The sequence below is a fragment of the Megalobrama amblycephala genome, linkage group LG10 (assembly GCF_018812025.1).
Source record: "Megalobrama amblycephala isolate DHTTF-2021 linkage group LG10, ASM1881202v1, whole genome shotgun sequence".
Taxonomy (NCBI): Eukaryota; Metazoa; Chordata; class Actinopteri; order Cypriniformes; family Xenocyprididae; genus Megalobrama; species Megalobrama amblycephala.
Genome location: NC_063053.1, coordinates 20,809,094 through 20,836,459, shown reverse-complemented (window position 1 = coordinate 20,836,459; position 27,366 = coordinate 20,809,094). Strand labels below are relative to the sequence as shown.

The following is a 27,366-nucleotide window of genomic DNA, read 5'->3' as shown; positions in this document are numbered from 1 at the left end:
GTCAGCAGAAGTGAATGTTCTTTTATTATCTACTGACTTTTTTATAAAGCCTTGCTGAGTAATCAATCTTAAGATTACTTCAGGCTAGAAGTTCTGCCTTGCCATTTAACTTCCTGTCCTTGAAGTATGCCTGTTGCTCATTCCACTTAAGGCTTAAATAAGAGATACCACTTGATAGCTCGATTGTTTTTGCCCATGTCTTTTCAGACTGATAGACATTTACAAAACAGTAACCAGATGGGGTTAGTTTCCTAAATTGTTAATGTTGTACAGTTTGTTTGTTTTTTTTATATAAAATGCCTGTCATTTCATGTACCAATTCTGATTCTGTATGAGATGCCAAGAGCACATGAACCACTATCTTTTGTGCTACCTAGAAAATTGGCAAGATGGCCTAAATCTATAACGGAAGTGCATCAGGTAGCAAGCAACGATTTTAGCATTAGGTGTGGTCAAAATAAATGAGTAGCATTGTGAAAATGAATGGAATCCATGAATAGAAATGTATAATTTCTAAGAAAAACTTAAGAAAAATGTACACTTTGTATGAATACTTTTTGAATGGAGACCATTATTTTAATGTTTTACTCAAAGTGTTTGTATTTCTGTTTCAGGACTCCATGAATGCCCTGGTTTTAGATCTGGACTTTCCGGCCTTACGTAAAAATAAGAACATCGAGACCTTCTTGAACAGATGTGAGTATCTGCTTTTAAGAGATTGCAGATTTTGTTCTGTGTTATTCTGTGGCTGAAGGAAATACTTAATGGTAGCATCTTGTTTTACACCGAGACTGCTTCCTGCTACAATGTCAACAGCATTTATCTGAACTGAATTGTTTTGAGTGGCTCTTCCTAATTTGGGCCCCTCACTTTAAAACACAAGCTCATCACATAAATAATGAACTGTCAACACATAAAATGAAAACTTTTTCGTGTCTTTGGTCTGAAGAAATGGCATGCATGTGATGTCATAGTCATGGAGGACTTTAATGCAGTTTAATACAGGACATTTTTAGGAAATGTTTCTTGTTGTGGTTCATTGATAATGTAATGGTAAAATAATGTAATTTGTAATTATCTGCCAACATTGAGCTTATGGCTATACAATCATGAACCTTTTCTTGTAAGGTGAAGGTTTGGCTTGGTTAGTATTTTGATTGGAGACTGTCTGGAAATACTAGTTGCTGTAAGTTTAGCTCTGCCATGGACTGGCTATCCAGTCTTCCTGTCTACAGACCAATAAACCTTGGTTAGGCTTCAACATCCCTTCACCCCTACATAGAACATGGATGATGGATGGTTTATCTAATTTGATAATTGTGGCTAATAATTTAATATTCAGATTGTTGTCATAAGTGATCTTTTTGATATTTGTTTAAATTCAGTGCTTTTGTGAATGCATCTGTGACTGTGTGCTCTATTCATGCGCTATTAAAGTTTTGACTAATTATCACATTCTGTCCCGATTTTGTTCCTGATTCTGCTTGTTGTCATGGAGACCATAGGGCTGTACGGACATTATAATGTGCGGTTTGGACGAGAGAGTGTGACTCAACAGTCCTCTCATCCAGACTGTGAATCCTCTCTACTGGCCTTTGATAATTGTCATTCCTGATGTTGATGTTCTCAATATTTTAATGAATAACTACAAAGCTTTACAGTATATACTGAAGATTTGTGAGGGTTTTTTTTGTTGACAATGACAATGGAGCATTGTTTAGTAGTGGTACACCATTATGGGTTTTTCAGTTGCCAGAAGCTATGTCTTGAAAGCATTATGGTTGTAGGCCGATTATAATGCAAATATGTTTGTGTATAAGATAACATACAAATAATACAGATAATGTATAGTACAATTTAATGATAGCAAATGAGATGTACACAGAATTTACTAAAATATATAAATATTTGAAAACACTTCAGTTACTTTGACATGGATGCATAGATATGGTAACCATCATTACCATTTACAGACCTGAGAGATCACCAAAAAACAAATTCTAGTTCATCAATCATGATATGACCAAGGAAATGTGATTTTGATTCGTTTTGTGTACAGATGAGAAGGTTATGGGCCATATAAGGGAGCTCCAGATGAAGCCAGAGGATTTTGACCGAGTGAAGGTGATCGGTAGAGGAGCATTCGGAGAAGTCCAGTTGGTGAGTGTGTTTGTGTGAGATAATTTCAGGATAATATGTATGTGCATATGTGTTGACATGAAATCAAAATTGACCCCATTTACTAGTGCACATTACTAGTCTTGTGGTAAAAATTCATCTGTGCAAGTTGAAAAAAAAAACATTTTTTTGTCTTTGTAATCTTTGATCAAAATCTAAAAATATACTTTCCCTCTGGAATGGCCTTCCTTCTTTGATGATGTCAGTTTGACGGCTTGAGTAGAACATCCCCTCCAACGGTCAGCCTGCTGCGAACTTTGACAGCGAGCTGAATGGAACGCCCACTTTTCTAGATCCAATCAGTTCTTAATGGAAAAAAAGTCACGTCCTGTATTTTTCTCATTCAATATTCCGTTTCACTTGGAATATATGTTAAATGTTGTTCAATTTAATAGTAATCCATTGACCTAATTTGACATCTAGCTGTATCTTTGTGTTCTGTTTGGTGTCATAATATTTTAGCTAATTTATGACTAAATAAATGCTAAGACTATTTATAGATCAGACCTAGATGGGACTTTTAACGGAAGTAAAACAGGGTCCCTGTGGGTCTTTTAAAAGTCTTAAAGGTCTTTGCGCACTGAGTTCGAAATTCGCATCCGAAATTTCTGCACGTTAAAAAATAAATACAACCTCACGTTATGTCAATCATGTTTACACACTGCCTCTGAAACTTTCATCCGTCATGAGAAATTTCGGATCAGGTTCGATTTTTCTGCGTTTTTCGCATCCGTGGCACACATTTTGAGAGACGTTTTGACTATTCAGAGCCACCGTACAAGCGAACACCAAAATCCAGAGTGCCATCTAACAAGTGATTCACATCGTCTACAGCACAAAGCAGCAGCACTGTATGACAAACAAAGTGCGGAATACAAAGAGACAGAATATAAAGACAGATTGTGCCAGTAGCAAAGCATCAAACTGAGCCACTGACATCCTGAAGTAAACTTTGAAACACTCAGGATAATCACTCAGCTCCTTGATGAGGTGGAACTCTCCTTCCTCTCTCTCTCTCTACGCAATCTCGGGATTGGATGGACCCACTATTTTCTATTTTTAAGAAGAGAGGACAATTAAATCATTATAACTGCTTGAAGACTCCATTTTGTATTGTTTTGCAAATTTTTTTCGCAACGGATTCATTAATACACATCAGACTCAGTGTGCAAGATCTCTGTGCATGACGAATTTTTAGGATCAAGATTACGAAAAAACACATACGAAAATTTTGGCCTAAAGTCTTAAATTCAGATTGATCAAATTTAAAGCCTTAAAAATACTTAAATATCTTAGGTGGTATAAGAAGTACAATAATAAATTATTTAAAGAGGTCAAGAGGTCTTAAATTTGATGATGAAAAAACAGGAATCACGATATGGCTTAATGTGTTTAATTAAATGCGAGTGCTGCATGTTCAAAGTAAATACATGTCGCTGTTGCACGTTCTATAAGCGGTTTGCATTTGGTGGTGTTCTTAACTGGTGGATCGAAAAGAAGCAAATGTGCATTCTGAGGTTTATCATTTTATAAAACTTTGTTTCTGTCCAAACCTGTACTTGAACTGTAAAGTTGTTTGAATCATGGCTTTTACAGTCATTTTATGGTTTTTACCATAAACATGGTCCTACTCTGCTCATACGGCATTCATTTTATTTGTGCAGATCTTAAAAAAAAGGTCTTAAAAGCCTTAAATTTGATTTTAAAAACCCTGCAGATACTCTGGTAAAAGACATTCAAGAGTCTTTGTATGATGCAATTAAATTATCAAAGCTCAGTCATTGTATAATAGCACACATGAGTTACACAGTTAAATCAATTTGCAGCATTAATAGGACATTGTATGGCCCAGAATGCATCACTTTTTGAAAGCACAAAATACATATTAAGGCAAATATGAGCAGGTTCAAATTAACTACACGAGTGATATTAATTGCAATTACAAACCCGATTCTAAAAAAGTTGGGACACTGTACAAATTGTGAATAAAAAATGCAATGATGTGGAAGTTTCAAATTTCAGTATTTTATTCAGAATACAACATAGATGACATATCAAATGTTTAAACTGAGAAAATGTATAATTTTAAGGGAAAAATAAGTTGATTTTAAATTTCATGGCATCAACACATCTCAAAAAAGTTGGGACAAGGCCATGTTTACCACTGTGTGGCATCCTCTGTTCTTTTTATAACAGTCTGCAAACATCTGGGGACTGAGGAGACAAGATGCTCAAGTTTAGGAATAGGAATGTTGTCCCATTCTTGTCTAATACAGGCTTCTAGTTGCTCAACTGTCTTAGGTCTTCTTTGTCGCATCTTCCTCTTTACGATGCACCAAATGTTTTCTATGGGTGAAAGATCTGGACTGCAGGCTGGCCATTTCAGTACCCGGATCCTTCTTCTACGCAGCCATGATGTTGTAATTGATGCAGTATGTGGTCTGGCATTGTCATGTTGGAAAATGCAAGGTCTTCCCTGAAAGAAACGACGTCTGGATGAGAGAATATGTTGTTCTAGAACTTGGATATACCTTTCAGCATTGATGGTGCCTTTCCAGATGTGTAAGCTGCCCATGCCACACGTACTCATGCAACCCCATACCATCAGAGATGCAGGCTTCTGAACTGAGCGCTGATAACAACTTGGGTTGTCCTTGTCCTCTTTAGTCCGGATGACATGGCGTCCCAGTTTTCCAAAAAGAACTTCAAATTTTGATTTGTCTGACCACAGAACAGTTTTCCACTTTGCCACAGTCCATTTTAAACGTGCCTTGGCCCAGAGAAAACGCCTGCACTTCTGGATCATGTTTAGATATGGCTTCTTTTTTGTTTTGAGTTTTAGCCGGCAACGGTGAATGGCACGGTGGATTGTGTTCACCGACTGTTTTCTGGAAGTATTTCTGAGCCCATGTTGTGATTTCCATTACAGTAGCATTCCTGTATGTGATGCAGTGCCGTCTAAGGGCCCTAAGGTCACGGGCATCCAGTATAGTCTTTGCCATTTTTCTCTGAGAAACTCCTTTCTGATATTGCTCCACTATTTTTCGCCGCAGCATTGGGGGAATTGGTGATCCTCTGCCCATCTTGACTTCTGAGAGACACTGCCACTCTGAGAGGCTCTTTTTATACCCAATCATGTTGCCAATTGACGTAATATGTTGTAAATTGGTCCTCCAGCTGTTCCTTATATGTACATTTAACTTTGCAGGCCTCTTATTGCTATCTGTCCCAACTTTTTTGGAATGTGTAGCTCTCATGAAATACAAAATAAGCCAATATTTGGCATGACATTTCAAAATGTCTCACTTTCAACATTTGATATGTTATCTATATTCTATTGTGAATAAAATATACATTTATGAGATTTGTAAATTATTCCTTTTTTATTCACAATTTGTACAGTGTCCCAACTTTTTTGGAATCGGGTTTGTATTTTAATCTATTAACAGCCACACTTTAAATAAATGTAATGTGTAATTGTCTGTATGTATGCATTAAGTGTGTGCAGTTGTACCAAGAGCTGCAAGCAATTCTGTGTGCTTCCTCTTTAATGACCCCATATAACTGTATATTTACATGTCAGATGTATAAAAGATGGAGAGACCGTGTGTAGTTTTGTATTGTGTCGTCACTCTGGGTGTGTGTTCGTGATAGTCAGGGGAGAGATGCAGTGGGATGAGTCTGAACAAGCCTGCAGACAAAAACAACATGATTACCCAGTATTCTCTTCTGTCAGTTGTCTGACAGGGACTGTGTGGGTGCGTTGCACCTAAAGCACAACAACAGAGGGTGCTTTAAAATGTGGCCATGTCTGTATTGAAGGCAAAACAGCCTCTCACAGAGTGTTCACTGATGTTATTTTTAAATCGTTTTGGGAGTGAGGCACAAGAAATTGAAAATGTGGTTTGTGAGTGTTTTAGTAATGAATTAAGTCTCACAAAAGGTATGTGATGTGGATTTGTTGTGATGTGTTTTTGTAGGTTAGGCATAAGGCCTCTCAGAAGGTGTATGCAATGAAGGTGCTCAGTAAGTTTGAAATGATCAAACGCTCAGATTCTGCCTTCTTCTGGGAGGAACGTGACATCATGGCATTTGCCGACAGCCCATGGGTCGTACAGGTAAGATGTGCCGACATAGTTTTTTTTTTTTCCCCTCAATCCACAAACATGTCTTGTGTGTGTACACATCCCTTGCATCTACAGCAGTTGTTTTTCACATACAAATAGCTGCTATGGTTTGATACGAGTAAAACGAAAATGCTCTTTCCAGACATTAAATATCACATGACTATGCAATTGTTTTTTTTTTTTTTTAATTTTAAACTTTAATTCAGCAATTATGCATTAAAGTGTTTAAAAGTGACAGTAAAGACTTTTACATTGTTATAAAGAATCCTAAAAAATGCATCATAGTTTCCACAAAAATATTAAGCAGCAAAACTGTTTTAAACATTGATGTTAATAAGAAATGTTTATTGAACACCACATTAGCATATTGGAAAGATCATGTAACATGAAGAAAATTCAGCTTTGCTTTCACAGTAATAAATTTAATTTTAAAATATATTAAAATAGAAAATAGTTATTTTAAATTTTGATAATATCCCCAACATTATTATTTTTTTTTACTGTATTTTATTCAAATATAGGCAGCCATGTTGAGCATTAGAGGCTTCTTTCAAAAACAAAAACAAAATTATCGACCCTAAACGGTAGTGATTTTTTTTTTTTTTTTTTTTTTTTCTGTTATGATTATTATGATCACATTTAAATAATAATGAAATGGGACGCTTTTAGTTTTTCAGCAAAGATTCAGATTCAGATTTTAAACTTTTAAAGGGGTGGTTCAATGGTTTTTTTCTAGGCTTGAGTGTGTTTTTGGGGCGCAGTTTAAGATGTCTTAATGCTTCGTTTTTTAAAAAAATATATTTTTCATATAATTTACCTTTTATTCTACACCTCTGTTTCCATTGTCATTCGAACGGCTCGTTTGACTTCCTGGTTCTATGAAGCCACTCCCTCCGAAATACGCAATGTGCTCAGATTGATTAGCTGGCCCAGTGTATTGTGATTCGCTGAAGCGTCCTGAAATGCCACGCCCCTTACCATTTGTTGTTACATGTGCTTAGCAGATAACAGAACTATACATTTAAAAGACATGTACATATATATATATATATATATATATATATATATATATATATATATATATATATATATATATATATATATATATATATATATATATATATATATATATATTTTTTTTTTTTTTTTTTTTTTTTTTTTTTTTTTTTTTTAAAAAGTTCAATTATTTGTCATCTTTACTGGACCAGAAATATTATATCAGTGCATCTTTTAGCACATACACAATATCAGACTACAGAGATAAAAAACCTAAATATTCTCTTTTTTCCCCCTCTTTTCTTGATTCTTTCTCATCTTCTCCTCAGCTGTGCTGTGCTTTCCAGGATGATCGTTCTCTTTTCATGGTAATGGAATACATGCCAGGAGGAGATCTAGTCAATCTCACTAGCACATATGATGTTCCAGAGAAGTGGGCAAAGTTCTACACTGCTGAGGTTGTGTTGGCTTTGGACGCTATTCACTCCATGGGCTTTATTCACCGAGACGTCAAACCCGACAATATGCTGCTGGACCGCTATGGACACCTCAAACTTGCCGACTTTGGGACCTGCATGAAAATGGATGGGGTGAGGGGTCAAACAGTTATTGCAATACAAAAATTTCAGTTGTTCACAGGCTCTTGTCAAAACTGCAGGCTCTCTTTCTGAGCACAGGGATTTTTAGCTCACCATGGATGTAATTGCATGATAAATACCTTGAACACATGCCAGTTCTTGTCCAAACTCAAGGGACCAGAAAAGAAAAAAAAAACCCTCAGCCTTCCTCTCATTCCTTTAACTCTGAATGAGGAAGAGCTCAGGTGGGTTCAGAGGTCATAGGGTCATATTAGAACTAAGAAGCTGAAGATTTTGATTTATTTGCTGTATTAATTTTTTAGATTATTGTTCACCTTTTGTGTTTTCATGGCTGGTTTTTAGCTGTTTTTTTTTTTATTTTTTTTGTCTTTTAAATATAAACATGACATATTACCACATTACGCATTAGTTATTTTTTCAACATCAATGACCTCTGAGATGGTAGATACTTCATAGCTACTGTGTCTGCAGGGGCACTGAACTCAAAACTGCCACAATCCAGCCAACGAATCAAGGCATACTGCTTGTGTGATATTACAGTGCCATCTAGAGTAGAGTAGCAGAACTACACACTGAGGAAAAAAATGTTTGAATTGGATTATTTTTAAATTGGAATATTTTTTTTAATTAGTGCCAGAATCAGTATGCGTGTTAAAACGGGTTGATACTTTCCAGATATAAGGCATTGTTCTCTTCGACATGAATAAATAAAATCAAAACAATTGATTTAAAATACAAAAATAATTTTTAAATAAATAAATAAATTCACTTGGGTTCAGTGTAAACACACTGTGTGTACATTGTGTATATTGCTGTCTGGAGTTTTTAGATATAACTTTAACTCATGGATTGGTTGATTGGTTATAGACGGGGATGGTTCATTGTGACACTGCGGTTGGAACTCCTGATTACATCTCGCCAGAGGTTCTCAAGTCTCAGGGAGGGGACGGATACTACGGGCGCGAGTGTGACTGGTGGTCGGTCGGAGTATTTATCTATGAGATGTTGGTTGGTGAGTCAGGAATATGTATGTGTGTGTGTGTGTTTTTCTAAATTATACGTTTGTGGTATTAGTTTATTAAATGTTTGTGTGTATGTGTATAGGTGATACACCATTCTACGCTGATTCTCTGGTGGGGACCTACAGTAAGATTATGGACCATAAGAACTCTCTTAACTTCCCTGATGACGTTGAGATCTCTCAAGAAGCCAAAAACATAATCTGTGCCTTCCTAACTGACAGGTGAGCTTTTACATGCACAGATAGACATCCTCTGGTCCATATGGATGTTTAACAGGGTTCACATGTTTGACAATGTGTTTTTGTGTTTGTGAATATTTACATTTGACAGGGAGGTTCGCCTGGGCCGAAATGGCGTAGAAGAAATTAAAAGACATCCTTTCTTTAGAAACGACCAGTGGACCTTCAGCACCATTAGAGAGAGTGAGTAAAACACCTGCTTCCATCACCTCATTACTGAAGATTTTAGAATTCAAATACATGATATACACGTTTCAATAGAAATGAGTATATTTTAGTTTACAATATATGCTTCTCAGTACATTCAAAAGTACTAAGTAATTAAGTATATTATTTGAAAGCAGGACTTGACATTAACTCTTTTGCTCACCAGCCACTGTGACTAGTGGATTTCCAAAGTTACTAGCCACTCAACATTTTCACTGGCCACTCAACATTTTCACAATTTTAACATTGATACCATGGAAAAAAATTGCACCGATCCATTATACAGTTACACATGCGTTTTCTTTCTCAACTGTTTACATTCACTTAAAACATAACTGTTTACATGAATACTCGCCAAGACCAGCATTTTGACATTACATTGTGTCTATTTGACTGTGTAAGCGCAATGAGCAGCGGAAAATAACTCAGTTTAGTACTGAGAGGTGGCTTTATGTGTGCGCACTTTGGGTATAAGCACACGGAAAATGAGTATTGGAAACATTTCAGATATTTCAGTATCGATATGTATCACAAAATCAATATTTTTGACTACACTACATTGCTACAGTTTATTATTTCAGATGCCTTTTTAAAAGACTACAATTGAAAAATGTAGGCTATATATGTTATATATAAAATTCAACCCACCAAAGATTCTAGTAGGGGTGACTGCATTACATGCCACTGCTAAAATTCACCTGCATTTGGTGGGTTGGTGGGTGTTAATGTCAAGCCCTGATTGAAAGTATATTATTTCTAGGGGTGTAACGGTACACATATTCGTACCGAACGGTTCACGGGGAAAATTCCATATGGATATATACGGCACGCGCATGCCCTGCCCACATAGGGATGATCACATAGGGCATAGGATGATCACTTCCATTTGGAATTTGCCCCGTGAACCGTTCGGTACAAATATGCGTACCGTTACACTCTTAATTATTTCTGTGATTAGTACTTTTTTTTTAAAAGTATGCTTAGGTGTACTTTTTTTTTTACAAAGGTGTAGCATTTATTGAGCAAAAACTGTTCTTTCAAAGGATTGAAACTATAAAATATGGCAGAAAATGTTTTAGTATTAGTGCACACCTCAACAATTTATGTGGCATTTAAACAAACTTAACTACACTGAAATAAAAAATGGAATAAAAATATAAATGTTCCATAACTATAATAACAGTGTTCATTACACATTCATATTTCTAGTGTTGCTCAACTAAAACCAAAACAAGCCAGTAAGCTGGACATGAATTTGTGAGCATTGTTAGTTTCATCTCTACTATCGGTGCCCTTTACCTCAGCTGTTATAAACACGCACAGTGAACCGTTTTTGTCCCGTTCTCTCCCCAGCTGCAGCCCCTGTCGTTCCAGAGCTGAGCAGTGACATAGACACCAGTAATTTTGATGAGATAGAAGAGGATAAAGGAGAAGTGGAGACCTTTCCTACACCCAAAGCCTTTGTTGGCAATCAGCTGCCCTTTGTGGGGTTCACCTACTTTAAAGAAGACCAGTAAGAAATTTCTTTTTTTGTCAATTCTGTACACTAAATTATTTCTGCTACTTTATTGGATCATCACTTGATGTTCTGAAGCAAAACCAGTTGATAACTACCGTGACAGATAATCTGGTGTGTTTTTGTGCAGGTTGTTGAATGCTGTTAACAGTTCAGCAATGAAAAATGATCTCCCAGTATCTAAGAGAGAGGTATGGCACAGATACGCTCCTACTTTCATATGCTTATATTTTTAATTTAACTGCTTTATGCTCTTTAGAGACTGGATTTACCTTATACAGTAGAAGACCCTGTTTAGAGACTTCATATGAGCTTTTCAGAACCAGGACTAAACTGATTAGTGCTTCTTGCAACATTGGTTGTAACTAATATCTTCATTCTTTTTTTTTTTTCACCTACAGGACAATTTAGCAGTAAGTGTTCACACTCTTAATAATGCTTAATACACAGCTTATTAGGTAGTTTATTATTTTAAGAGATTGATGACATTAAATGAAGATCGCTTTTTTTTACACTCAGCTCCAGAAGAAACTACATTCTCTAGAAGAGCAGCTCAATATTGAAATGCAGGCCAAAGATGAGCTGGAGCAAAAATACAGAAGCAACTGTACCCGCCTAGAAAAGATCACCAAAGAGCTAGATGAAGAGGTGAGGGGGTGTTTGATCTTTGGAACTTCAGTAAAGTTGTGTGTAGGAATATACAGTGATCTTACCTGTTTGCACATGTGTTAATAGATAAATGGCAGAAAAGTGTTGGAGACGTCTCTGAGACAGCTAGAGAGAGAGAAAGCTCTCCTGCAGCACAAGAGCGTAGAGAGTCACCGCAGAGCGGAGAGTGAAGCCGACCGCAAACGCTGCCTGGAGAATGAAGTGAATAGTCTGAGGGATCAGCTGGATGAAATGAAGAAGAAAAACCAGAACTCGCACATCTCCAATGAGAAGAACATCCACTTGCAGAAACAGGTTTGTGGGTTGTGGGAAAACTTGCTATGTCTGTCGTTCAGGTTCATAATTGAATGTCAGGTAGATTTTAATTCAAGGACATATGGTCTTTATTATCCAATTCTTTGAAGACCATCAGAGGGGCTTCATTAGTTAATGCGCTATAACGTGGATTTGATTAAGGTGTGTAAATCTCTTCACGACTAGCAATGTCATGAGAAATGTAACAAATCATGTAAAGATTTCTTTTTTGGAAAATTAAACATTTTATCAAACGTTGATAATTGCCTTAATCTTTTAAACAACTGAGAAGATAATGATCAAACTTCCCGAATCTATGCTTATGAGAGTCAATTATGTATTATGCATTAGGTACATTATCATCTCTGACAGACAGCATGTTGAAGCCGCTCAGGCATTTTCACCCTCTTCTCGAAAAGCGATGAAGTAGTAGTCAAAACATCTGGTAGTGTGGGTTTTCCAGGAAATGCGTGTACTCCCTGGACCTCTGCTTCTCGTAAATACTACCATGTATTGTGCACGTTATTTTTTTGACAGACATCGATTTCGTGAAATTCAAATGATGTGGATTTGAAAACAGATGGATTGCAAGGTAATAATTATTTCTTAGCTGGCAAGTATTCAGTGGAGTGATTGATGTCCACGAGTGTGTTATGTCGATAATCTTAGTTCTAATATTCCAACTGACAGCCAGCCTTAGTTTTTGGCGGACGTGATAACGTGCATTGGGGTGAACTTTGTTTGATTTTTGGGCCATTTTAAACGTGCTGGAGACGTTCAAAATGCTTTTTGCATATTTCATTATACTTATTTTACAGAATGAAATTTATTTTGTGGCTTAAATTACATGTTACTCGGAAAAAATCAAGTTGCTGTTTTTTTGTTTTGTTTTGTTGTTTTGTTTTGATTTTTTGTTTTTTTTAACCAGGAATGGAGTGGTTTTAAAGTTGTTTTTGTCTCTTATAAAAAAAACCTTTTATTTAAACCCACAAAAATGTAGATCCTGTTTTTGACTGTTCAAAAAAGTTTTTTTTATCATTTTTTTCTTTTAAAGAAATGAATACTGTTATTGAATAAAGATGTATTAAATTGATCAAAAGCAACAGTGATGACATTTGACACAAAATATTTCTTTTTCTAATATTGTTCTTTCATTCAGCAACGTTTGTTTTTTCTTCATAAAAATATTAAGCAGTACAACTGTTTTCAGTATTGATAAAAAAAATACTTAAGCACCAAATCAGCATATTAGAATGATTTCTGAAGGATCATGTGACACTGAAGACGGGAATAATGATGCTTAAAATTTAGCTTTGCCGTCATAGAAATAAATTACATTTTAAAATATTGTATAGAGAACAATTATTTAAATATTAAACTAGTATATAAAAATAGAAGTTATTTTAAATTGTAATAATATTTCACAATATTACTCTTTTTACTGTATTTTTGATTAAATAAATGCAGCCTGCGAGACTTTTCAAAATCATTTTTAAAACCTTTTTCACTTTCAATGTATATAGTAAATACATTTTGTGTGTTATATGCATAAATATTTATTTATTTGTTTAATTTTTTTATGGTTTGAATGGCAAGTAAATAATTCAAGTATTTATGTGAATATTTTATACTGTTTCGACATTTTGTTGCAAAGTCTTAAATCAGAATAATACAGTGTCTGTTAAAAGCAACGTTTAGTTTTCTTAAAAGTAAAGTTCCCAGAATTATGGGTCTGTATTCCTGGAGAAACCTGTGGCTATGTGTCTTTCTCATGTGTTATAAATTAACAGAATGATCCTAGTAGCATATTGTCATTTCCCTATGACAATCCCATGTCTCTCTCTGGCAGCTTGATGAGGCCAATGCATTACTGCGGGCAGAATCTGATGCGGCTACGCGGCTGCGTAAAGCTCAGACAGAGGCCTCAAAACAGCTGCAGCAGCTGGAGGCTCATGCAAGAGAACTGCAGGACAAATGCTGCATGCTGGAGAACAGCAAGCTCACGCTGGAGAGGGAGAACATCACCCTGCAGGCAGCGCTGGACACAGAGAAACGAGAGCAAACCCAGGGCTCTGAGACTATCTCTGATCTACAGGGTAAGTGTGTATTCCTTCTTTTGGAAGTATCATATCAGTTCACAAGCAACAGTGTTCATCCACATTCTACCTCTTATCCGTAGCACGAATCTCTGGTTTGGAGGAAGAAGTGAAACAGGTGAGACAAGCCCTATCTAAAGCTGAGACAGAGAAGAGGCAACTTCAGGAGAAGCTAACAGACCTGGAGAAGGTAAACAAATACTTTCTTTCTCATACTCATTCCCTCCCTTGTTGTGACATCCTTATAGGCTATGGTTGTGGATTCAGACGTCATTTCTACCTTCCTCATTCCCAGCATTCACTGCTGAAGAAATGTACTCAGATGGCTTTTAGAAAGCTACGAAGTTGATGTACTGGTGGTGTTTACTCTCTGTTTATTGCATTTTATGTCCAGCCCCTCTTCTAATGTCCCACCCACTGTGTGTGTGTATGCCCAATAGGAGAAGAGCAATAACCAGATTGACATGACCTATAAGCTGAAGGTGTTGCAGCAGGGTTTGGAGCAGGAGGAGGCAGCACACAAGGCCACAAAAGCTCGACTTGCCGACAAGAACAAGATCAGCGAGTCCATTGAAGGAGCAAAATCTGAGGCTGTGAAGGGTATGAGAGCTAAGTGATTAAAGATCATATGAAACACATTTTAAATGCAGTTTCTTTCCTGTTTTGGCATATTTATTATTATAACAGGTAGTTTACGTAAATTAAATACCTCAAAACTAACAGAAGTGGACTAAAATCCACAAAACTTCCCCCCCAAAATTTTTGTCGATAGCCTTGTGGGCAGCGAGTCGACACATAGCGCGAGCTTTGGGCGACCTGAGATCAAGTCCTGGCTCGTGGACCTTCCCCTTCTCTTTCCCAATTCACTTCCTGTCAACTAACTGTCCTATCTCAATAAAAAAAGGCAAAAATGGCAAAAAATCTTAAAAAGGGGAAAACTCAAATTTTTATTTCATTTTAACCCTTAAATGCATGACTGTTTCGCCAGTCATTCTTACATATTCGGGTCTTTATCGACCCGGATCTGTATCTAACACGGAAGGATCTCTACCTGTTGCGATAATATAAAACTCCTCTAATATTAGAATAACAATTACAGAAGAATAAAATAAAGCATATTTTGTTACCTTTTGGAGCTTGAAAGGGCTCCGTTTGAGCAGATGTTTTATGCCATCATCACTGTCCTCGTCAGAGCTCATTTGTAAGTAAATTCAGCAAATAATAGGCAAGTTTTATGTTTGAGGTCACGAATATGAGCCCATTCACGATCTCAAACTTATTTTCAAAACTATATAATTTTCAACATCTTCAAAATCAATATGTCGATCGCTAACAGCTTCACCAGATCCATCCAGTGACAGTTACAGTCATATTTGATTGCGTTCAGTACTTGCTCTGCAGTAAATTGCTGAGCCATTTCGTGTTTTTCTTATTATTTCGTTTTCTGTCTAAATGAGTCGTCACTTCAGCATTGTGTATCAGACATTGCCACCTTGTGGAATAAGGTGAATTGCACTTATTCCGTCATCTAAGATTCAATTATTGTTGTGCAGAAAAAATATATGTACACTCATACACACCTCGGGTCGTTTGTGACCCTATACAATTTTTACAAAAAAATGAATACAAAAATAGGCATTCTTTTATAATTTTATGATTTTTTTCTTGTTATATTCTTTATAATGAATTGATTGAGGAATACCAAGAAGGTTGATGTCTAACTTTAAAAAATGAACGAGGAGGAGGGTAGTGAATGACGGGTTAATAATAGAAAGCTACGAAGTTGATGACAGTGAAGTGCATTTTGAAGGTTGCAGTGGAGAACATGTTGGCTTAGATTAGTGCAGACAAGACAGAGCCCAGAGTTACATAGCAGAATTGATAAAAGGATACATTTCTGGTTTTTGTAAACATAACAGGATTTTATTGCTTGTTAACATGTCTGTTTTTGTGTGTTCATCTAGAGCTGGAACAAAAGCTGCAGGAGGAACGTTCCTCTAAACTGCGTGTGGAGAACAGGATGTTAGAACTTGAGAAGAAGAACTCCATGCTTGACTGTGATTATAAACAGTCATTGCAGAAACTAGAGGAACTGCGGCGACACAAGGAGAGACTCACAGAAGAAGTATGTGCAGTTTATAAATGTATTTTTGCTACTCCAATGCCAATCAGCAATATTAAAATGATTTCTGAAGGATCATGTGACACTCAAGGCTGGAGTAATTGCTACTGAAAATTCAGCTTTGCCATCATAGGAATAAAGTACACATATCTACAGATTCTCCTGATCTTTTACTTTGTCTAGGTGAAGAATCTGAATCTGAAGATCGAGCAAGAAGTTCAGAAACGCACTTTGACTCAGAATGACCTGAAAGTTCAAAACCAGCAGCTCAGCACCCTCCGAACATCAGAGAAACAACTCAAACAGGAGATCAACCACCTGCTGGAAATCAAACGCAGCCTGGAAAAACAAAACGTGGAGCTGCGCAAGTATGCAACGCACATGCAAATGAACTCATTGAATATAACACATCTTAATAGCTGGCATCTTAATAGAACCTTTCTTCCTTTTTTTCAAAAATATTCAAATCATTCATATATTGGATAATTTTCTGTGTGTTTCTAGGGATCGTCAGGATTCGGATGGACAGATGAAGGAACTGCAGGATCAGTTGGAGGCAGAGCAGTATTTCTCTGTAAGAAGTCTAAACTCTTTCCCTTGCAGAAACAAATCGAACGCTCAAGTCTAACAAGATTGTGTGTTCTTGGTAAACCCTACGTTATGGGGACAAACTGTTTATAAATCATACAGAATAATGTTTTTTGAAAATGAAACAAGTTTTCTGCGAGGATTGTGTTTAGGGGTTTGGGTTAGGGGATAGAATATACAGTTTGTACAATATAAAAATCATTATGTCTATTGAAAGTTCCTATAATGGAAACCCAATGTGCGTGTGCGTGTGTAGACGCTGTATAAGACACAGGTGCGGGAGCTGAAGGAAGAGTGTGAGGAGAAAAATAAACTCTATAAAGACGTACAGCAGAGTCTACAAGAGCTACAGGAGGAAAGGTGAGATATAAAATATAAAAGTTTTTAGTCCACTGAATTACCAAAAAAATGCATTACAACATTTTTGTGTCATATATAAAACATTTCTGGGTCAAAATCTCATACTGCAAATTTAAAGTCTAAATGTGTATATGTTTATATGTATATGTTTAATTTCTGTGGACCTTTTTTTTTCTCTTGTCCCTTTTTTAGGGATTCTCTTGCAGCCCAGTTAGAGATCACACTAACGAAAGCTGACTCCGAGCAACTGGCACGCTCAATTGCGGAGGAGCAGTATTCTGACCTGGAGAAGGAGAAGATCATGAAGGAGCTGGAGATCAAAGAGATGATGGCCAGACACAGACAGGAGCTTGCTGAAAAAGACACCACCATCACCTCTGTGAGTTACACTGCATTTCAGCTATAAGCCAGAATCACAGAGATCACATTTAGTTTTGGAACAGTCTTGAGGAACTTGTTGGGTTTAATTGTCCCGTCTCTACAGTTAGAGGAAGCTAATCGCACATTGACAAATGATGTTGCAAACCTGGCCAATGAGAAGGAAGAACTCAACAACAAGCTAAAGGAGGCACAAGACTGTAAGTGACTAAATATATTGACCTCAATGTATAAGTGTATGTATAGTGTGTATTTATATTACATTACATTACATTATATTATGTTATATTATTTATAGAACTTGTTCAAAATAACTATATTTTCAAAAATAAGTTAACAAATAAATTAACATTTTCAGAGCTGTTCACACAGGAATAATTTAATATTTCCACAGCTTCATTTGATATTCAGTGCACATTCCAATTAATTTATCTCTGATTATTGAAATTCCAAGCTCTTTTCTACCTGTTTTAATATGCCTTCTGCATGGAACTTTTTTACATCTTAGAACAAGCATTGACCCACAGTATCCTTAGCAAACTCATGATATTCGGAGGAAAACTGTTGGGGATTTTTCTGTAACTCCTGTTTCTAGCTGAGTAACAGGTCTCACAGTGGCTGCGAGTTTGGCTTTTTGTCTCTGTTAATACTGCGAGCATTTTGGATTTACAGACCTGCAGAATCTGAAGAATGAAGAGCAGTCCATCACTCAAGTGAAACTGGCCCTTGAGAAACAGCTGCAGTCAGAGAGAACTCTCAAAACACAGGTACACCATAACATTTTCCTTTGAGCAAATGAATAAATCAAACTCCCTTTGAGTCAGATTTGCTACATTATTTATTTTTCTCTTTTCTCTTGGCTCTTTTCTATCTATCAGGCGGTGAACAAGCTGGCAGAGATCATGAACAGAAAGGAGGTCAGAGGTGGTGGCAGTCGCCGTGGAAATGATACAGACGTGAGGAGGAAGGAGAAAGAAAACAGGAAGTTACAGCTGGAGCTTCGTTCTGAGAAGGAGAAGCTCAACAGCACCATCATCAAATACCAGAGAGAAATCAACGACATGCAAGCAGTATGACCGCTAATCAGTGTCTGAAGAATGCCACACTGCTCCACAGGTAGCCAGAATACTCGTTTCTTACTCTTGTTTATTTCCTGCAGCAATTGGCGGACGAGTCTCAGGTGCGTATCGAGCTGCAGATGGCCCTCGACAGTAAAGACAGCGATATTGAGCAGCTGCGCGGCCTGCTGAACTCTCTCAACATCCAGTCGCTTGACTCGGCCAGTATGAGCAGCGGCCCTGACATGGACACTGACGAGTCACTACCAGGTACTGTGAAGTTCTTTTCCTCTCTACACTTTCATAACGTTTTCTTTTATTCACTTTCTTCTTTTTGTCTTTCTCCACATCGTTCTGCATCACCCTCCCTTCTTTCTGCTTAGTTTTGCTCCGATTTTCAGTTCAACTTTCACCCTTCACTTCACTGCAGAGCCTGACTGCACAGGTGACCTGCATGGCGTTCAGTGCATGACCTTTTGACCTCTTAAGTCTTGACTGGACATCATGCCTTCCCATAACAGGCTTTTCTCTGGTGTATTTTTATAAAGCTGCTCTGTTTTATTATACATGTCTTCTTTTCTGTTGTACAGAGACAAGACTGGAGGGTTGGCTGTCTTTACCAGTGAGGAACAACACCAAACGCTTTGGGTGGGAAAGGAAGGTATGTTTTTAGACAAGCATATTGCATTTTTTAAAGTAAGCCATTAGCTAAGGATGCTGCGATGACATGTTGTTAAAAAATGCTATTAACATCAACATGACATCAAAATGGGCCAATCAATTAAGTAATCAGTGCTTCAGGTTTTTCCCCAGATTATTCAAAACAAATGTCAAAGAAAATAGAAAATAAGTAAACTACAAAGAAACAAGTTATAAAAAAAAACCCATAATAATAGTAGAACCAAGATGCAAATGAAGTAAACGGTGTACTGTAACTTGTTGCTGTAGTTTTCATTGTATTAGCATTTAATTTAGATCTTATTAAATAGTATACTGATATGACATCAGGGTTGGATGTAAATGTGAATGTAAATTTAGTAGGGGTGTGACGAGACAGGTAGCACATGAGATTGAGTTTACGAGATGAGATTTTTACACACTATTTTTAAGAAATCCTCAGATGAAATACATGATTAGAAAAATAATCTTCAGGTGTATTTGAAATGTTTTAACTAATCATCTTGTAATGAATGTCATTTCAGTTCTACTTTCTGAGTGTGAATTATCATATGCAGTACAAGACAACAATACTCAAGTACTGTAAAAGGTTTTGCCGCAAACTGGCCTCTTACCTGTATGATTTCATACGAGTCTCTTCAGACCTTACTGTACATGATTTATGAGCTTCTACAACTTTTGACTTCCTAACTGAACTCCTTTCCACAAACTGATCATAGAAATAAAAACAGTATAAATAAAAATGGTAAAACTTTACAATAAGGTCTCATTTATTAACATTAATGTATTAACCAACATCAACAATGAGAAATATCTTTGCTACAGTATTTGTTAATCTTTGTTAATGTTAGTTAAACATAAAAACAGTCATTCATGGTTAGTTCATGATAGTGCATTAAGTAATGTTAACAAATACAACTTTTGATTTTAACAATGTATTAGTAAATGTTGAAATTAACATTAAAGGTGCTAAAGAGGATGTTTTGTTTTATACATTTTTGCAATATTATTTGAAACTGTCTTTACTAACTGATAAAAGACTATTTATTAGGTGCACTGAAAGGAATAATATTAATATACATCATCTGTGCACGAGGTAAGGCCTTAAAAACATCAGCCAATTGTTTACACGATCATCACGTAAACGATTGGCCCTCTGGCTTGTCAATCACTGCCATGACGGTCCTTGTACGAGACGTGCGCGGCTGCACGCTCCAGTAACTTTCCACACTCCACAGGCGCTGCATGCAATGTTTTTGTCAGGAGACAGGAGTAACAACTGCAGATTATGAGTTACCTGCGGTGAGTCCGACATAATGAATCCACTAACACGACACAGCGAATGCCGGTGGTAAACAAACACTCCTGTTCCAATACTCGTGCACGAGTTTTGGGAGGCGTTCCCTCGAAATGAGCTGTGAGGGAGGGGGGTTGTTCTTACGCAGGCGCTCATTTCAAAAACTCACTAACAGTCTTTGGTTTCTCAGTCGACGAAAAGATCCTCTTTAGCACCTTTAACTAAAATGGTGTAGAAGTATTGTTCTTCCTTAGTTCATATAAAGTTAACTAACGTTAACTAATGAAACCTTATTGTCAAGTGTTACCATAATCTCGTCGTGTCACGTTAGTTAACGTTAGTTAACTTTATATGAACTAAGGATCTCGTCACACCCCTAAAATTTAGTTTTTATTAAGCTCATTAAATGTGTGGTCAGCATTGTTATCATTATCTAAAACTGTTAAAAAAACATTTTCAGTAATTGAAATAAATCTGAAATAATAGTGAGTAAATAAAATAAACCTGTTAAATTTGAATAATTAACCAATCTCATGTTGTCTGCAACTACATGACAAATACTAATTACCAGGACTAGACCTCAAATGACTTTACAAACAAGAGCTAAAACACTAGAAGCTGCAGCGCTAGATAGTAGAGTCACATACAGTACCATGATACTTCTGCATCTGAAATCCCATCCAACTCCGTCATGCAGGATTCAGTGAGTCTTTTGTTTCTTTTCTCTCCTCTAGTATGTTGTGGTGAGCAGCAAGAAGATTCTCTTTTACAACAGCGAACAGGACAAAGAGCTTTCCAATCCCTACATGGTGTTGGACATAGAGTGAGTCCTTTCACCCTTCAAATCCATTTCTTTTAGAACAAATAAGCTGGTCCCGGTGTTGTCCTGTATCATTTTTACTGACTTGTATCATCTGTCATCTTCTTTTTATCTTAATTTCTCTAGTAAACTTTTCCATGTGCGTTCGGTAACTCAGACGGACGTTTATCGTGCTGACGCCAAAGAGATCCCCAGAATATTCCAGGTATAATGGCACACCACAGATAACACAGGCAGGGTATCAGGGTACTTTGAAACTTGAAACCTGTGGAAGTTTTATAAGGCATAAGGATGACGGCTGTAAGCAAATGTCTTATCACTTGTCATTGGTTCCTCCAGATCTTGTACGCAAATGAGGGTGAGAGCAAGAAAGAGCAAGAGCTGGAACCTCTTCCTGGGGACAAATCCAGCTACATTTGCCATAAGGGTCATGAGTTCATCCCAACCCTGTACCACTTTCCCACTAACTGTGAAGCCTGTACCAAACCCCTGTGGAACATGTTCAAACCACCTCCAGCCCTCGAATGCAGACGATGCCACATCAAGTGCCACAAAGACCACATGGACAAGAAAGAGGAAGTCGTCGCCCCCTGCAGAGGTGAGAAGAGGCTTTCTTATTACTACCTTAATGGTTTTAAGGGAATTTTAAATACATCTTGTATTAAAATGTTCAGGAATTTTTGTATATGGGTCATTTTAGTTTGTTTACATACATGTGTTTCTGTGCTTAGCATTAAAAAAAGGTTCCCTGGGTCCTGAAAAACCTGGGAATATATATAGCTTTTTCAGTTCTAAAGTAATTACTCTGGAAGAAATTAGCTATTGAGAGAGCTAAAGTACTATGAAATGGTGTAAAAAAACAACAAAACAAAAAACAACTAAATATGTATTTGTAATTTTTGTGCTTTATTCATCACACGTTACTGGAAAAGTCATGGAAAAAAGTGGAAAGAATTTGATACTTTTCAGCAAGGACACATAACATTGATCAAAAGTGACAGTATTACATTTATAATGTTAAGAAAGATTTCCATTTCAAATAAATTCAGTTCTTTTGAACTCTGTATACATCAAAGAATCCTGGATAAAAAAAGCATAATGTTTTCCACAGAAATATTAAGCAGCACAGCTGTTTGCTACATTGATGATAATAATAAAAAATATTTAATCAGCATATTAGAATGATTTCTAAAGGATCATGTAACACTGAAGACTGGAGTAATGATGCTGAAAATTTAGCTTTGCATCACAGGAATAAATTACATAATGGCATGACAAAAGTATATTAAAAGAAAGTTTTAAATTGTAGAATAGATTTTAAATTGTAACATTACTGTTTTACTGTATTTTTGATCAAATAAATGCATCCTTGGTGAGTATTAGAGAGACCATTTCAAAAGCATCAAAAACAATCCTTACCAACCCCAAATTTTTAGAACGGTATTATATATTTGAACTGATTTGTCCCATTCACTTGTTTGACACTTCTGTGCTTACTGTCTCCATCCCCAGTGAACTACGACGTGTCCACAGCTAAAAATCTGCTGCTGTTAGCCTTGTCTCAGGAGGACCAGCAAAAGTGGGTTAGTCGGCTCATGAAGAAGATCCCCAAAAAACCTCCCGCGCCAGATGCCCCTCACCGCTCCTCTCCCAGAGTTCCTTCTAAAGTACAAAGCAGTCAATCCATGAGGAGACCCAGCCGACAAGTACCTTCCGGCAAACCCAGGTGAGGAATAAGCCTTGACATGCTCATTTTTATGGAAACTCTATCTTGTGTCTTCATGTGAAGGTTTATGCTGTCAGTTCAAATACATTGCCCAGATTGTTATTCATCAGTGTCTGTCTGTAGAGTAAGAGGATTAAATAAAGGCCTGGTTTACATTCACTCCTGACCAGATCCTTTCAGACCAGTTTGTTCAAAAATGAAAACTGTCATCATTTACTCAACCTCACATCATTCCTGTATGTCACAAAAGGAGAAGTTTAGCAGAATGCCCAATCCACTTATACATTAAATTAAATTTATTGTAGGGCTGGGCGATATATTGCATGCGATTGTCACGCGCATTTCGTCAGTAAAGCCGGTTCCCTGATTACCGCTAAATCGCCATCACCGGCTTTCAAATGGAGCGGCATTTAATAGACAGAACCGTAGATCACTGACAAACTACGCAATATCGCGTTCATTATCGAAAAATAATTCATTTTTACATGAATTTTAAATTATGTGTTTTGTTAACAGCATTTTGTTGTGGAAATTTTAAAAAAGTGTTTTTTTTTGGGTACTTTTTTTGTCCTTTTGGTTCGATAAGTGTTTGATATAATGTTTATGCAAATAATGCTGTGTTTGAGTGTTGCAGACCGTCGCACTGGTGCCAGTGACAACCAAACAGATGAGCGCTGCCATTTCTGTTGCATATGAGAAACATTAAACAGCCAAAATGTGCCAAAAGCGCAACGAAACAGAGCTGCTCGTTTGACACGGAACATTTATCAGCTTGGTTCAAAAACACTGCAGCGTGAGCTTAGAGCAAATCAAATGCATTTACTTGCATCTCATTCACGTGAACACTAAACAATGCTGTGAGATCCAGTGAAATGCGCTCAAGTTCGATGCAGAGTTCTCCCATACAAACCAAAAATCAAATTCCTTGTGATTTAAACTAGTTTAATGCCAGATGAAACAGCATTGACTTTCTCAACAACACTGACGCAGAAAACGGGAGAAACATTGAGCCACAACGATACAGTTAGAAGCTTTTTCAATCCACAAGTCACCAACATGACTTACTGTAGTAACACTAACTGAAACCATGGGATTGTGGCACAAATGTAGGATATTCATATAGAATTTTATTATATTATTAATGTAGACGTTAAATGTATTAAAGGAGTAATGGAATACATTTACAGTATTTTTTGTTATTAAACTATAGCAGTTTTTGTGCATTTGTATTATACTAAATGTCTTTTAGGCTTTTTTTTTTCCATAACAAATACCATAGAAACAATATAGTTACTTTTTACCATGGTAGTAAGGTGCAATGCTTGGTTTACCTGTGGCTAACATGATCCAAATACTATGGAAGACCAAATTTTACCCTATAAAACAGTCATACTTGGGCATTTTGTAAAATATCTTCTTTTTGTGTTGCATGGAAGAAACAAAAGAATAGGTATAGACAATTTACTTTCATTTTTTTGAATTATATTATTAACGCGCCGGCGCGTTTTGCAGGTTTTTTTCACATTGCAGCAAAACAGACTTAAAATACTCTGTCATTTTTTGTTAAATGTAATACATCAATTATTAATCTCCTTTTAGTATACACTCAGAGTAAAAACAAAATGTTGTGCTTTTTGTAAAATAAAGAAACTAACAATGCGTATCTCTCATCTCCCTTGAACGAAGTCCAACTGATAGTTCTCAGAAAATGAACTTAACTTTGAATACTTCACAAAAAATTAAATGTCTAACAAAACGTTGAAAGCAGTTTAAATTGCAAGTCAAATGAAAACAAACATTCTGTGTTTTGTATTATGAAAAGAGACATGTAAGTCCGTGATGTCTTACCCACTTGCGGCCACGCCCACGGAGCCAGGCTTTCACAGGCAAATTCAGAGACAACACATGCATTTTTCAATCGTGTATTTATTGCCTTGAAAATTGTTTACTGGATGAAAAAATGGTTAGCGACTGGAAGACATAGAAATTCCTGTTTGTTTTCTTCTATTGATAAGTTTTATAGTTTTTGTTTCTTTAGCGCCCTCCGGCTGTAGTTGAATTTAAACACATTCATGGAATATCGTCTTCTTCTTGGTATTTGTGGACTAAAATGCACAAGCGCCCTCCGGTGCAGTATGAATGCAAACACCAGCGCTTGATAACAATGAATATTAAATAAAAAATACCTGTGAAAATTGCTAACATGAATCCTATATTTCTCCAAATCATGCTTTTAAATAAAACTATATTCAGACTCTTTGCATCACAGAAATACATTATATTTTAAAGTATAATATAAAACCATTATTTATATTGTAATAAAATTTTTCTGTATGTTTCATTACCATGATGAGCTGAGACATCACAAAGGTTTTTTCACAGCCTACCTGACTGAAATGCCTCATTAATTGCAAGTCTTTTCAGGTCATTACTATTCATTCTTTTGTCTTCACAGGTGAGAATGCCATTATTCATGGAGATTCACGCCTCCTCGCAACCGTGTTTCTTGGCAAAAAGTGTCTTACAAAAACTTCAGTATATTGTTTTGAAAGAGTTGCATAATTTTTACATAATTTTGAAGCAAAAACTTGTCTACAACCTTCAATACCCAAAAGTCTTGGAACAAGATTTAATAACTTTTATTGGCCTTAATCAGTGACTTAAGTTTTTTGTTTTTTCAGTAACCAGCATAAATGTTATTCCTTCAAAAACACAAACATGTACACAATGTTCCTCACATATTATGGTGCCTAGTTTGTGCTGAATAATTAATGGCACTTTCATTAATATGTTTATGAACAACTGAAAAAAGCACAAATGTCAGGGCATGTCAAAACTTCTCCAGGCCCCAAATCAGCCTCAGACTCCAGGGGGTTAACATCTTATGTAAAGTCTGATTCCAAGATGGCTGTGCATAAAGTCAATGCAGAAGCTTTGGCACCGGTTACACACTAGAGTGCTACTCTATATGATACACAGGTTTGTGCACAACGTAAAGGAACCAACAGCATGTTGCGGAGAAATCTGGCTTCGTCTACCACAAGGGTCATGAGTTTATCCCTTTGTTCTACCACTTCCCTGCCAACTGTGCGGCCTGTACCAAACCCCTGTGGAACATGTTCAAACCTCCTCTGGCTCTGGAATGCCAGAGATGTCAGATCAAATGCCACAAAGAGCACATGGACAAGAGAGATGAAGGTCTCAGACCCTGTACTCCAGACCACTTCAACCCCCAGTTCAACGCTGGGTGAGAGGAGAACATGACCGACCTGGAAGTTGGATGGAGAAAGTATTGATGTTTATTGCAGACATGCTTCAGAAACATCATAAAGAGCATTCACTGTTTAAATTGCGGTGCTTAAGTAGCACAGTAATATTTATGGTGGCTAGCCAGATGAAAAGCTTGAACAGTGTTGCGCTGGGCTACTTTTTGCAACTTGGGATGCAAGGTGACAGCTTGGGCATTAACAAGGCACTTTTTCTCTTTTGTATCTCAACTCAGGTATTAAATTGTGAATAGTAACATTGAATTTAAAGGCTAAATACTAAAAGTATGCATCAGAAGATTTCAAACTTCTCAAATAGAGAATATATAATATCTTCAACTTCATTGCACATTTAGCACCAAACTCAAAGATGCATAAAGATGGTTTCAAAGCTTCAGCAGTCATTGATCAGTGGCCTGTCTTTCTTTTAGGGTAAAGTGGTTTAGTTCAGTTATAGTAATTACCTCTAATGTGCCAAGATCTAGTTACGACTTAGCAAACTACCTCACTGTTGGGAGACTGGTGAAGGCTTGGCTGAACGCTCTCTCCTCCACCTGCAGGCCTCTGGATTTGGAGCTTCAGGACTGGCACTGGGCTCTGGATGACGTGGATGATGTAGATTATAACCATACGTTTAATTTCTGAGGAGCGTGTGTAGGGTTGAAACAGGGTAACCGCTTACATAGGGGCTCTGTTCCAAAACCTTGTAAGCCCCCTTGGTAGGCTCTATGTAGATTATTTGAGATGATCTAATACACACACTAAGGTAATCTTTAAAAACATTATTGATTTTATAAGATTATAATGATATTATAATGCATATTATAATGTTGTGATGCCTTTTAATTTGATTAAACAAAATAATATCGAAATTTAATATCAGACATTTACCAGTAAAAAAGCACTACTATTCAAAAGTTTGTTTTTGAAAGAAGCTGCATTTATTTAATCAAAAATATAGTAAAAACAGTAATACTGTGAAATATTATTATAATTTAAAATAACCTTTTTTTAAATGTATTTTAAAATGCAATTTATTCCTGTGATGGCAAAATCTGAATTTTCAGAAAACGTACTCTTCAGAGTCACATGATCCTGCAGAAATCAATCTAATATTCTAATTTGGTGCT

General features: G+C 36.6%; 1 protein-coding gene across 1 annotated transcript in view; it reads left to right on the top strand.

Moving 5' to 3' along the window:
- The window catches only part of rock2a (rho-associated, coiled-coil containing protein kinase 2a), a 49,901-nt gene extending 23,401 nt beyond the window's left edge, over positions 1 to 26,500 (top strand). Inside the window, 31 exon segments of the mRNA XM_048205349.1 lie at positions 615 to 696; positions 2,060 to 2,160; positions 6,159 to 6,296; positions 7,631 to 7,891; positions 8,768 to 8,912; positions 9,005 to 9,143; positions 9,253 to 9,344; positions 10,722 to 10,881; positions 11,015 to 11,075; positions 11,286 to 11,297; positions 11,404 to 11,532; positions 11,620 to 11,847; positions 13,697 to 13,943; positions 14,027 to 14,133; positions 14,384 to 14,543; positions 15,908 to 16,068; positions 16,249 to 16,433; positions 16,570 to 16,639; positions 16,910 to 17,013; positions 17,206 to 17,392; positions 17,498 to 17,591; positions 18,064 to 18,158; positions 18,270 to 18,461; positions 18,551 to 18,719; positions 19,040 to 19,110; positions 21,159 to 21,247; positions 21,371 to 21,449; positions 21,584 to 21,842; positions 22,757 to 22,970; positions 25,950 to 25,979; positions 25,981 to 26,500. Of these exon segments, the coding sequence (XP_048061306.1) occupies positions 615 to 696; positions 2,060 to 2,160; positions 6,159 to 6,296; positions 7,631 to 7,891; positions 8,768 to 8,912; positions 9,005 to 9,143; positions 9,253 to 9,344; positions 10,722 to 10,881; positions 11,015 to 11,075; positions 11,286 to 11,297; positions 11,404 to 11,532; positions 11,620 to 11,847; positions 13,697 to 13,943; positions 14,027 to 14,133; positions 14,384 to 14,543; positions 15,908 to 16,068; positions 16,249 to 16,433; positions 16,570 to 16,639; positions 16,910 to 17,013; positions 17,206 to 17,392; positions 17,498 to 17,591; positions 18,064 to 18,158; positions 18,270 to 18,461; positions 18,551 to 18,719; positions 19,040 to 19,110; positions 21,159 to 21,247; positions 21,371 to 21,449; positions 21,584 to 21,842; positions 22,757 to 22,970; positions 25,950 to 25,979; positions 25,981 to 26,221 (4,302 nt within the window). The 3' untranslated portion in view covers positions 26,222 to 26,500.
- Positions 26,501 to 27,366: the final 866 nt, after the last annotated feature.